Below are 12,467 nucleotides of genomic sequence, written 5' to 3'. Positions count from 1 at the left end.
AGGAGGATAGGAGCAACGGCTGTACGTATATGCAGCAATGTTCTGTTAAAAGCTTCACTTCCAGTAAACACTAAGTCAGTGTGTTAATGTGAACTTTTTTTCGGTTAGCGGTGATCAGTAAATGTGTGTGATGACACGTTACTTCCTAGAAAATGGTTGTTACCACTTCCTGCAACAGTACTGATGTGTCAGCTGACACCAACGCCTTCTCCTGCCATTTGTAGTCAAAGAGGAGGAAACCAAAGCGGCATGAGCGATATTGATTTAATTTTACACCATGCCTGAATTTATAATATATGACTCTCCGAACCCAGAGTGCTTTGCTATATAGTTTTTGTTAAAAATAGACAGTAAAGCACATGATTAGAGCTCACATAGTAGCAGGTTAATATTCTGCATTACACGTTGGTAGTGTATTGTCTGTTTTTATCCACCTATTGTGCTGTGTGTGTAGTTCTTTTGACTCCAGGAGTGTCTGTGTGTGACGTGGTGACGCCGCCGCCACCAACCAATGCCGTGATTGTAATATTTATTATTGAGGAACCTAGGCTATAATTATGGGGCCAAATTACAGAAGCTTATTAAAAAGTGACACGACTTCTCCCGGGCATGAACTTGATAATTTTCCCGGCCTCGATACATTGCCATGTGCATGCGTGTCTGCTTTCCTCCTCTCTCACCTCCAAACAGACAGGAAGAGGATTCGCCTTGGTTTCAGCACCTTGCAACATTTGTTCCATAGAACAACGGAATGAACTGAGTGAGTCCTTTTGTCAGTCATACAGTCTGTTTGTCTCAGTAGCATACACAGAGTGCAGAAGAGTGTAACATTGTAGAAATTAATATACAGAATATTTTTTATTGTTCTGTATAATAATTAGCAGATTTCACTTATTGCTGACTATTCTGGGAACCTCCCCCCTTGATAAACAAGGGAACACTGTCCAGTTCTTTTACTGAATCCCGTGACATTGTGCGGGTGTACCTATCATTGTGGCCTGTACCTGTGTAATCAATTTTGTGACATTCAAACGATAGTACACACAAGCAATGCGATTGAACATGTCGGCACACAACACTAACACACACACACTAGACATTCCGATCCGGTGAGGTCACTATAATTCTAAATCAGTAGTTTTGTTTCTTTTGCTGTCAACATATGAACTGCATAGAGTAATCTTCCTCATGCATCCTCCTCATCTTTGTCATTATCAGGCCAATTAAGACCTAAGTGCCACTTCCTCTCGTTAGCCAAATGGAATCTTTGTGGTATTTCCCTTCTGTATGCACTTAGACAAAGATGTGATCTTTATGATTGGACGCTGCAAAAGTAAGTTTCCACAGGGGATGCTCACAGTTGTTGTTTTTTTTTTTTTTTTTCAGGAAACCATGACGCAGTCAGAGGGCTGAGCTTAGTCTGGGTGAGTCTTTGAGTGTGTTACGCACTTGGACTTGGACTCAGTGCTGAACACAGGAAAGAAGTGTTTTTATTTTCCTATTGTTTCCTATTTAGCGGCCTAAAGCTGAGAATGACTGCGACCCTCTTCATCGTCGCCTGTGGCGTCTTCATCTTACACAACGTACAAGGTAATTTTGTAGAAACTTCTGCTGATGACATCACAGTGGATACTTTTATTGTTTTGACTTGACAAGCAGGGACGGTTCGCTGCTGAAGGGCAGATGCCAAACGGAGGTCCACTTGTGTGATGGTCTGTGGCTGACATGTTCACATTCACAAATGGTTACTGTCAATCAAAAAAAAAAAGACTTTACCTGAAACTACTCACAGGAAAGGAAACCGTGGGTTTGTTGTTTTGGTTTCATAGTGAACATTGGTGCATTTAAGGGGAATTTTTGAGATAATTTTGAAATAAAGGGGGTCACGTTACGTAGCAAAAGGTACAAACTATGTTAATGTACCCTATAGTATTATTGATACTCCACAGGGATATTAGTTATTAATAGTCATTATTATATAAAATTGGATAGGAAAATCAATCATTTGTATTATACTGCCCTGCAAATTTGTAATCATTTTCTTTAACATGCTAGTATATTTATATATATTTTATATAGAATATATTTTTATATATTATAATATATAATTATATTATGTATTATATATATATATATATATATATATATATATAATTATTTTATAATTTTATATACTATATATGTATATATATACACACACACACACATTTATACAATTATTTTATATTATATATATATATATTATATTTTTATATATTTTAATGCTGGGAATAAAAAAAGTTTCCCTTTGTTTTTGTAAGCTATTTCATTGATCACCAAACACAAAATAACATAAATAAACCCTGCTGATGTACTCATTTTCAAATCCTTATGTAATACATATGTAATATATACAAATCAAATATATTTCTTGTATTTATTTACATTTGTCAACCCAAAGTTGAGGTGGGGATGAAAACTGGTTTGTAAGTTAGTTTGTTTTGGGCGATTTAAGATGTTATTTAATTGATTATTAAACAGGCACACAATCTTTTTCAATGTGTGCATGTTTATTGCCATTCATATTTTAGCTCCTGGGGAGGAACCAAATTTCTTAACAAAGTCAAAGGCTTCATTAAGACAATACAGTTCTGTACTTGTTAATTGTTTATTCTAATACATGTTTCTCATCAAATGTATTTCAGCACTTGACATTAAAGCCATAAAAGGAGACATCAAGTTTCTGACTTTATCTGTCAATGCGTGTGGCGTATTTCCTTTCCAGATGATTCATCTGTCAGACATCACCTCCCTTTTTGTGACAAATGGATGATTAATATTTTCTTGAGAAAACCCATGGCTAATGTCCTTACATTCATCCAATATGTTGAGAAATTGTCCGTTACTTCCTCTTCCAGTGGGGTCGACTGTTATGTTATCCTGTTTCAGCATCATGTTGTAATCTCCTGTGGCGTGTTGCATTAAAATCCACTAAAAACCAACATAAATATCCACTTTTTAATAGGAGTACCCAGAACTGCTGCATACAAGTTTGTGAAGTGTCGGCCTGATGATGACGGCGCAAACTGTGTGACTCACCAAAGTCCAGAGATGGAGTGGAGTCCTGAACTGCCGACCAAACTCCCTGCTTCAACTGTACAATACCTGTAAGAATTTAGCCATTTTTAACAATATGTTCATTATTGCCATTGCAGTGGTGTCAAAGGACACCACATCACGCTGTGCACTCATTCGAATATTTGACTTGCCTTATCTACGGTACATGAAAACCATCTCTAGGTATCATGCAGCTTTTTTAATCAGCATTTTATAGTAGGGAGCGCATACAGGCAACATGGAGGCCATACACACTACTGAACCACACATCTTTGTGGTGAAAGGTGTCACTCTCAGCTTCATCTCTCAATGGCAATGACTTGCTTTCGTTGTGACGGTGAAAAACGTTGACACCTTTGGTAGTTTTCCTTTCGTCTTCTCCTCGTCTCCGCTCCACTGAGGTAACGCCACTTCATTTATCAATCTGCAGTAACATGTACTTCAAATGAAAGTAAATGAGACATTTAAGGGCCCCTAAACAATTGCCTGTGTTTGCCTAATGCCTCTGGTTGTACAGAGTGCCTCTTATCTGGCATCCCGTATGATGAGGGCTGTTTAAAAACATAAAGCAGCAGTGCTCATGTTTGTCAGCTGGCCTTGAACAGGAAGCCAAAAGGAAACGTCAGGGGGAAATGCTCTGTGACGCCACGTCGGCTGCAGCTTCTGGTCTATTGTTGAGTACCTGTGTGCTGTATGTGGAACACGGCTTCAAGTTCGCTTGCTTGAAATTGTATGACTTATAGAATGAGAAAAATAATATTCTATTGTATATGTATGATTACTCAATTTTTATTTGGATATTTGTTGACTACTTTGTGAATTTTGTAGCGTAATCAGGATAGCAAAATATTAGACACAGCTCTCAGAAAATAGTATTGTTATGAACACAGAATTTGTGGATTTGTTGTATTGCATGTCAGAGTACATGTTTGCATATTCTCCCACATTCCAAAAACATGCATATTAGGTTAATTGCCGACTCTAAATTGTCCATAGGTATGAATGGATGGAAGGGTGTACAGGTCTACCTAATGTTGTGGCCAGTTGTAGTACAGGTAAAACACTACTGCTATTGGAAATGCTGCATAATGCTACAACTACTAATAAAGAATTGAATATAGAGTTGTTGGTGACAGGTATAATTAAAAGAGATAGAGATGATTATTTCAATAAATTACCAAGAAGTAATTGTGAGCTTTAAATTTAATGTTTTTCTTTTTTGTAGCGTACTTCCTATAACTTTTGGGGTGTTTTGATTGACAGAGGTCCTGCAAAAAATACCACCTCTCCAGCACTGTTTCAGTTCTTTACAGTTTCTAGTTCTAAACTGTAAAGAATTCATTTTGAAGCACAAACTTGAATCTAAAGCCATTGAGGTACAAAGGAGTGCACTACAGAGCTGCTACCAGCAGAGGTGCTGTTGACAAAAGTATAATTTAACAAGAAAACTAAAAAAAAAAAAAACCTGCAAAAAATAGAAAAATCAGCAGTAATTTTACAAAATCAAAATATGAAGAAAAAAGTTGTAATCTAAAGAGAAAAAAAAATTAATCTTATGACAATAAACTTGGGATATCAGGAAAAAGCACTTGAAGTCACTTAAGTTGAAATAGCAAAGCAAAAATACATAAATAATACATTAATTAATAATACACTTTTACCATAAAATGCAGTACCGCCAAAATGCAGTATTTTCTTGACAAATATGTCATTTCTTAGCAGTGGTCCATGCATCCTTTCATTTTTCAGTATATGTTGCCTTTGCTGGAAAAAGTCTAAAGAAACCAAAATGATGCCAGTAATGGAACGTTCACAGAATGGGAAGCACAGAGTGGCAGGCAGTATAACACTGGCATGGAAGCAGGAGTTCAGAACATTCAGAGAGAGAGTTTTCCCTCTCGACACTACCTGATTAATTATTGTTAATTCTTCCCTCGCCATCCCTAGTGTGGATAGTCATATTACATCATTCATGTCTAACGTATGACTGTCATTCTAACCCTAGCGATGCCCAGGCTGTAGATGAAGATGAGGATCCTGTGATGCTGATGGAGGCAGTTGACGATGGTTCTGGTTATGAAGGCTCTGCTGGTCAGTTCCTGATGGACTCATTTGATGTGAATACAGAAAGCGAGATGGGGTCTGGCGAGTCTTGGGCACCCAGAGACACAGAACAATACAAAGGTTTGTTTTAAGTGCATGGAAGTTCTCCATCTTTATTTTTTACATCTTCTGACCTGTCCTTGTCTGCTTCTAGTTGGGAGAGAATACTCAGAGGCCTTCAGGCGGTTCCTCAGTGGGTCTCAGCTGGACCAGGAGAAACCAGCTGAGAATGATCTGGAAGAAGATCACCTTCTGCAGCTGTAAAATTGTCAACATGTTGTACTTCCACACTTCATACTAAAAAGCTTTTGCATCATCACATAGCGGCGACACTTGCAATGGCCCCGTCCATAGCTGCAGGTGTGCTTTAACACAAGTATACAATGGAATATTGTATGTTTTTAAATACAGTTCATGCAGCCCTCACATTGCTGATACTAAAAAAACGGATCTATTTTCTCTGACGTCTTCACCGCTTTACATTTAGCCAGAAAGAATTGTGTAATAGTTTTAAGGGAATTTGTGCTGAGCAAGACGAAACATGACAATGTTGCACAACACAACAGATACTCTCAGGAAAAGATGTGAGTCATATTCTAAGTTATCATCATGTGATATTTTCTTAAACAACCATCCAAACAATAAAAGGTTTCAATCACTTGAAAACAATTAATTTTCCTTGAGCTGAATTCTTTTTACCTATACCTAATATTCTTGTTATTCATCCAGGTCATTTTATCCTCAGGGCATTGAATCCATTCTAACTGGACTGTTCAGGTTGTCTTAGAAGACTTTTCGCCTCTCATCCGAGCAGGCTTCATCAATTCATGCTCAAAGATAGGTGGGACACATACCAGTCAGACTATGGTTGGCACTTAAGTATAGTGTCAAATGACAATCGTTAGGATGCAAGGGAGTGGGACCTTTGCCCATCGTTTGTGTGGCATTGTCTTTGTTAGCATCCCATTGGGATCTAATAACGATTATGGCCATGTTGCCTGCTTTAGGGGATTGGATCTTGCACCAAGTTCTCAGACTAGAGCTGTAATATATATAATCCTATATATTATTATTCAGCATTCTGTTTCTTCCATATGCTGTGCCTTGTACACATTCTATTTAATTACAATAGATATTCTGTATTAACAACAACAATAAACCATTACACATGGGTTTTCACGCTGGCTATTTACTTTAGACGAAGTATATAAATATATTTGAATATATAACATACATTAAAATGTACTTTTCAACATATTATTTTTTTTCAACATTTTTATATATAATGTTATTATATACTGTATGCATGACATTAACTTACTGAAAACAAATAATTTGAAACCAAGTATGCGTGAAGTTGACACCTAAGAGTTCTAAGCAGCTACGCCCTGCCAACATCACATGGCTCTTGTCACGTGACCACCCTCCCTCCTTCCCTCCCTCCTTGATACCGCGTCCTGGTTCACGCGCACGAGCTTCATCGGAGAGAGGCTAGCTGTTAGCTTCCAGTGTCTAGACAGCCAACATGGTGAGTGGGAAAACGACTACCAAAACTGTACTATCCTAAAGAAAACTAAATGAGATTGTATCTATGAAAGTACAACATCGATAGGCGTTCTCAGTTTGGCCTGACAGTGACTGTTTGGTGGTTTTAAAAGCTGACGGGGGGACTAGCTAGGTAGGGCTGGTCGAGTTAGCCAAGTGAGGCCGCCTGTGTTTGTGTTACAGCTACTATTTACATTGTACAGTAACTTAATGTGGTCATAAGTAGTTGAAATCACTGCTGGTTAATTCTAGTCAATGCATCCATTGATAAGCGGTATGAAAATAATAATTTTACTTCTGGTGATGCTGTCCTGAGAAGTTGTGTGATCCTTACAGACGTTTAATTAGTGTCTTAGCTGTCAATGTGGAGACGACTTGAATAGTGTGCATTTGCTCGCATAGGGCTGAGGCTTGTTGGATTGTTCTTAATCATAGTCAGCTGCAATAACCACGCCCCCTGACAGTGGTTGTGGACTCCTGACGTCCTGCATGTGACACACACTGCATATGTGTAGAGGGCTGATAATGCAGATACTTGCATTGGTGCTTATGTGATTACTGTGGTCATGATGCATGTAGTTGTTTTCTGCAGAATGTGGAGCTGTTCCAAGCTGATTGTAAAAGTGACTGATTATGATGAGTAGGTTGCCAGTTTGTGGGAACTTGTACAGAAATGCAGTACTATTAATACTAAAACACTCACCTTAAGTCACAAAACGTATGATTATGGTTACCTCATGTAACTTGGTGTATGTCCATCTGCTCCATGTGTAGAAAAACGTGCAGAATTAATTGTTTATCTTGCTGGACAGTGATTTAAAAGTTTGTGAGATTAGATTAGAGGTGTCATTTTCCAGACAAAACTACAGAGTAATTGAGAGAGAACGGATATGAATGAACACAAGTATATGAGAACCAATAAATAATAATCATCTTTTTTTATTGCCCTAACAGCTGAGTCACTGTGCTCTGTTTATTTATTTTTTGTCTCTCCAATAATGGTGTTCTCAACTTTCAGAGTTTCCTGGGAGGTTTGTTCGGGCCTGTGTGTGAAATAGATGTCCTGCTCAACGATGCCGAAAGCCGTAAGACGGCTGAAGTGAAGACAGAAGATGGCAAATTGGAGAAACATTATCTGTTTTACGATGGAGAATCTGTGTCCGGAAAGGTAAACTGAGTTGCCATGTGACTTTATTGTTATATTCTCACATTGATTTGTGGCTTTTTTAAAAATGATTGTTCCCTGCTGTTAATGTCTTGTTTTGTTTGTGGTAGTCACTGCTGTTTTGATCAAGTGATGACAAAGGTTTAATATTAAAACATGCACGTGTGCTTATAAACAACCGTTTACACTGCAGGTGAATCTAAATGTGAAGCAGGGAGGAAAACGACTAGAGCACCAGGGCATCCGCATAGAGTTTGTTGGACAGATTGGTGAGTTTATTACGGCTACATTTTTATGTACTATGATATATAACCCCCCACCACACACACACACACACACACCAGAATAAAAAAATGACCTCATTGTCCTCTTTTTGATTCAAAAATTTGCTTGCCTATATACATGTATTGAGCCGATACAAAGTAAATACAGGGCCAATATCACTGACCGCCGCTTATTCTCACTAGGGTCGCAGGGGTATGCTGGAGCCTATCCCGGGCTGATTTTTGGGCAAGGGCACATCAATCATTCACACATTCACATTCACTGTCCTATGGACAGTTTAGAATATATAAATATATGCAGTATTTATTCTATTTGAACAATACAGCACAAAACACACAGAACTTTGGGTCCATCGACCAACCACCCTAGCTGTGTGTTACATTACAATATGAACCAAGTAAATATTTTGCAGTTACAGCATGCAGACCACCAACATCATCTACTCTTTATTTTAGAGCTCTTCTCCGACAAAAGCAACACCCACGAGTTTGTGGATTTGGTGAAAGAGTTGGCGCTGCCTGGAGAGCTCACCCAGAACAGGAGCTACGACTTTGAGTTCATGCAGGTGGAGAAGCCCTATGAGTCCTATACTGGAGCTAACGTCAGGCTAAGGTAGTGTCATAACATCATTTTACCTCGGTATAATATTTTAAGCCATAAGAATATTTACAAACAGTCTCTTGTCTCTCTGTAGATATTTTCTCAGGGTGACAATAGTGCGTCGACTGTCAGACCTGGTGAAGGAGTACGAGCTGATTGTCCACCAGTTAGCCACCTACCCAGACATCAACAACTCCATCAAGATGGAAGTTGGCATAGAAGATTGTCTTCACATCGAGTTTGAATACAATAAATCCAAGTAAGATGAGTGACTCAGTCCTCAGTCAAACGTGAACATTTGTTCATTTCAACATCTTCTGTTCGTGTCTCTCCATGCCAGGTACCACCTGAAGGATGTCATTGTTGGAAAGATTTACTTCCTGCTGGTCAGGATTAAGATCCAACACATGGAGCTGCAGCTCATTAAGAAGGAGATAACAGGCATAGGTGAGCATCTGAGATCATGGTTCTCATAAGGCAAATGTAAAACTATTGTGCAGTCCATTGCTGTGAATGGTGAAAAAGCCATGAATAATGAATGTAAAACTAAACTTTTTTTGGTACCTTTTAATATAAAGTTATTTAAATTCAGTTTTACACATGGATAAACAATTACAGGCATACAGTATATGGTATTGTACTTACAAAACGTGTAATTGCACCGCATCACCTTTTGTCCAAGTATCTTCCTGCTGGAAAATGTTGAGTGCATTGAGTTATGAAACAGCGGCCCCTGTTGGATTCATAGCTGTAACACTCTTCCTCCCTACAGATAGCGGCATCAAACAACTTTCTATTGAAGTTATCATGAAGACATTCATGAATTTTAAAACAGAAAAAAATAAATCCACAAATATGTGGGGAGCAAGTGTGAAATACGATATACAGATGCACACCCCTAAGCCCTCAGTTGAATTTCTTTGTTCTTTATCATTTCAGGTCCCAGTACAACCACCGAGACAGAAACTGTTGCTAAGTACGAGATCATGGATGGAGCCCCGGTTAAAGGGGAATCAATTCCCATCAGACTGTTTCTGGCAGGTAAATCCTTGGCATTTCATGTACAAGAAAAACAAGAGAAATTAAAATACTTAGTTTCCCGGTTCTTGTAATGGTATTTTACCATTACAAGGCCAGCTGTAGGGATAACTTTGCAGGCAAACATCTGCATGAGCAAATAAGATGGTTGCAAAGTGCTTTATTGCAATCGCATTGAGCTTGATTCAACAGTGCCTTCTGCTGATGTCAAATAACTCACTCCATTTTGACCCCCTTAAAGGTTTGAGGGATCAGACTACACAACATATCACAAAATGCTGAAACGATTTATCTAATTTTATGCATTGGTATTTCACATTTGATGTTTTTGACCAGGGTACGACTTGACACCCACCATGAGAGATGTCAACAAGAAATTCTCTGTACGCTACTTCTTGAATCTGGTGCTTGTGGATGAAGAAGACAGGCGATACTTTAAACAGCAGGTATACCATCTGTATACAGGTTTTACACCTGGAAGCAAAATATCAGAAGTACATTTTACTAACCAAAAATTGTCACAGTAATCTGTACTTCTTAGCTCTCTGCTCGTGTTTTTTTGCTTTTGTCTTCAGGAGGTCGTTTTGTGGAGGAAAGCCCCAGAGAAGTTGAGAAAACGAAACTTCCACCAGCGTTATGAGTCTCCTGATCCCCGAACTCAGCCTAGTGCGGAGCAGCCAGAGATGTGAGGGCGAGTGAGGCCATGAACTGAAAAACAAACACCACATACCAACTCTTCACTGCTGAGCAGCCAGAGGTGTGAGGGCTAACCCACTCTCTTCGTGGACTACACACACACACACACACACACACACACACACACACACACACACACACACATATATGTGACATCTTCCTTAGCCCATCACAAATGTGAGCTGTGCTTCCACCGTCACAGCACTGAAACGTTTGGACGCATGAGCACACTTAATCTGCTGAGTGCCTGATGTCAAGCAGTGAGACAGCGTTTGATCTTGAAGGCACAAAACCACACACAATATAAAGCTGAACTGTGTTTGTAGGAGCAAAGAAGAAAAACAAGACAGGGTTATTGGCAACTGCTTACACCTTTTTGGAAGAGGAGGTTTTTGTTTTAGTAACACTCCTACATAATTATGTTGTTTTTTGCAATTTGGCTGGACACACAGACATATAAGTCATTCTTTCCTCAGATGTTGGCTAAATTTGGACTTGAGAAACAAACGCATCTGATCATTTGTTTTTAAACCTGTATTTTGTTTCCTGTTTTGGGACAAGAAAAACGCCAACCTCCTTTTCAAATGAATGTTCTGTAAGTTAGCGATTCTTTCCAGATTGATACATTTCTGGTTTTCAATTGTTTTTTTTATGCAGTTTCCACAGTTTAGGTGTCTGTGAGGTTAATTTTCTGGAGTTTGTCTCTTGTCTTATTGTGTTATACCACGATATCTGTTGGTGATGGAAGTCCATGGATTACTTGTCATCAATCGTATTTCAGGAACATGTGTCAAGATTGTACAACTTGCACTCCATCTGTTGTCACCGTAGGCATGGTTCTATCAGGTTTACTTTCCAACAATGTGTGTCTGTCTATTCATGTAATAATTCTAACCAATCTTCTGTTGCAAGCACTGGAAGCAATGCAGTTCCTCACAATGTCACTGTGATGCTTTAAGACATTTGAACGGTTATGCGATGTCACCAAACGTATGTGTTGGTAAATGAGCCCATGAGCTTCGACCTGCAGCCTGTGTTGCACTTTTATGCCTTAAAAGCTGCACATAAACTAAAAGGAAATACTGTATGCTACAAGCATGAATCCTCAGAGGTCCACTTTATCCACAGTTGGGAACTAAATTAAATGAAAAATGTTTTCATTTAAAACACTAATAATATATGATGTGTTTTTGTCCCATTTTCATGTGCAAATTGTGACTCGACGTTCATTTCATAAAAGCACCTGGATCCACCACTGAACATCCGTCTTCTCAGCTCAATGAATGTTACTTCTATTGTATCTTAATTTGGGCACCATTTATGTACAAGAAATATTTAATTTTTTCCTTCCTGCCATACACAATGTCTTTCTAATCATGTTGGATTTGTTCTTTCAAGTACTGTAACTGCAAAGGTGATGAAACAGATGTTTTGCATGTTTATCTTTTTACAATGACACACCGTATCAAAAATATTTTGTGTGTATGTATATACAAGGAACCCTTAAATAGAGCAAGAAAATTGATCATGAATAAAGGAAATTTATATTGACAAATAACTATATTTTATATATCCCCAATTTACAGCATAAGTTTCCACAAATCACGTCTAATATGTAGCAGGTCAAGACTAGAACCACGCTGCTTAAATACGTTTTTCACTGTTGTGTATATATGCTTAAAAACCAATGTAAACTAATACAAGAAGAATTGCTAGCTTGTGTAAAACGCTCTCTAAAGAAGCTGGAACCTGTGACCTGTTGGGCCTTTGCCGGGTTTTTTAGTAAGGACAAATCTGATTGGCTGTCCTAGGGGCTCATCTTATTAAATATATACAAACTACCGCTCGTGGTGTTTCAGGATATGCCACATTTTAATTGACTGTAATTCTGCGTCATATACAGGATACACATTTTTTTGTTACAGTAAACATTTTTAAA

At 38.4% G+C, this 12,467-nt stretch overlaps 2 protein-coding genes across 2 annotated transcripts; both read left to right on the top strand.

Moving 5' to 3' along the window:
- Positions 1-1,428: 1,428 nt before the first annotated feature.
- On the top strand, positions 1,429-5,868 carry LOC131139465 (serglycin-like). The gene is made up of 4 exons (XM_058089115.1): positions 1,429-1,590; positions 3,005-3,146; positions 5,102-5,280; positions 5,354-5,868. The coding sequence occupies exons 1-4, from the start codon at positions 1,533-1,535 to the stop codon at positions 5,461-5,463; spliced, it is 489 nt and encodes a 162-aa protein (XP_057945098.1). The 5' UTR covers positions 1,429-1,532; the 3' UTR covers positions 5,464-5,868.
- Positions 5,869-6,575: 707 nt separating this feature from the next.
- Positions 6,576-12,086, top strand: vps26a (VPS26, retromer complex component A). Its single transcript, XM_058088954.1, has 9 exons — positions 6,576-6,727; positions 7,763-7,912; positions 8,103-8,178; positions 8,650-8,806; positions 8,889-9,053; positions 9,135-9,241; positions 9,734-9,835; positions 10,169-10,278; positions 10,408-12,086. The coding sequence occupies exons 1-9, from the start codon at positions 6,725-6,727 to the stop codon at positions 10,519-10,521; spliced, it is 984 nt and encodes a 327-aa protein (XP_057944937.1). The 5' UTR covers positions 6,576-6,724; the 3' UTR covers positions 10,522-12,086.
- The last annotated feature ends 381 nt before the right edge of the window (positions 12,087-12,467 follow it).

This window comes from Doryrhamphus excisus, chromosome 12, assembly GCF_030265055.1.
Source record: "Doryrhamphus excisus isolate RoL2022-K1 chromosome 12, RoL_Dexc_1.0, whole genome shotgun sequence".
Taxonomy (NCBI): domain Eukaryota; kingdom Metazoa; phylum Chordata; class Actinopteri; order Syngnathiformes; family Syngnathidae; genus Doryrhamphus; species Doryrhamphus excisus.
This window is presented reverse-complemented; position numbering and strand designations above follow the sequence as displayed.

Excerpts from the sequence above, each read along its gene's own strand:
- LOC131139465 (XM_058089115.1), top strand. The coding sequence starts at position 1,533 with ATGACTGCGACCCTCTTCATCGTCGCCTGTGGCGTCTTCATCTTACAC. Across the intron at positions 3,147-5,101 it reads GCTTCAACTGTACAATACCT|CGATGCCCAGGCTGTAGATG; the intron begins GTAAGAATTTAG and ends TTCTAACCCTAG. Across the intron at positions 5,281-5,353 it reads AGACACAGAACAATACAAAG|TTGGGAGAGAATACTCAGAG; the intron begins GTTTGTTTTAAG and ends GTCTGCTTCTAG.
- vps26a (XM_058088954.1), top strand. Across the intron at positions 8,179-8,649 it reads AGAGTTTGTTGGACAGATTG|AGCTCTTCTCCGACAAAAGC; the intron begins GTGAGTTTATTA and ends TCTTTATTTTAG. Across the intron at positions 10,279-10,407 it reads GGCGATACTTTAAACAGCAG|GAGGTCGTTTTGTGGAGGAA; the intron begins GTATACCATCTG and ends TTTTGTCTTCAG.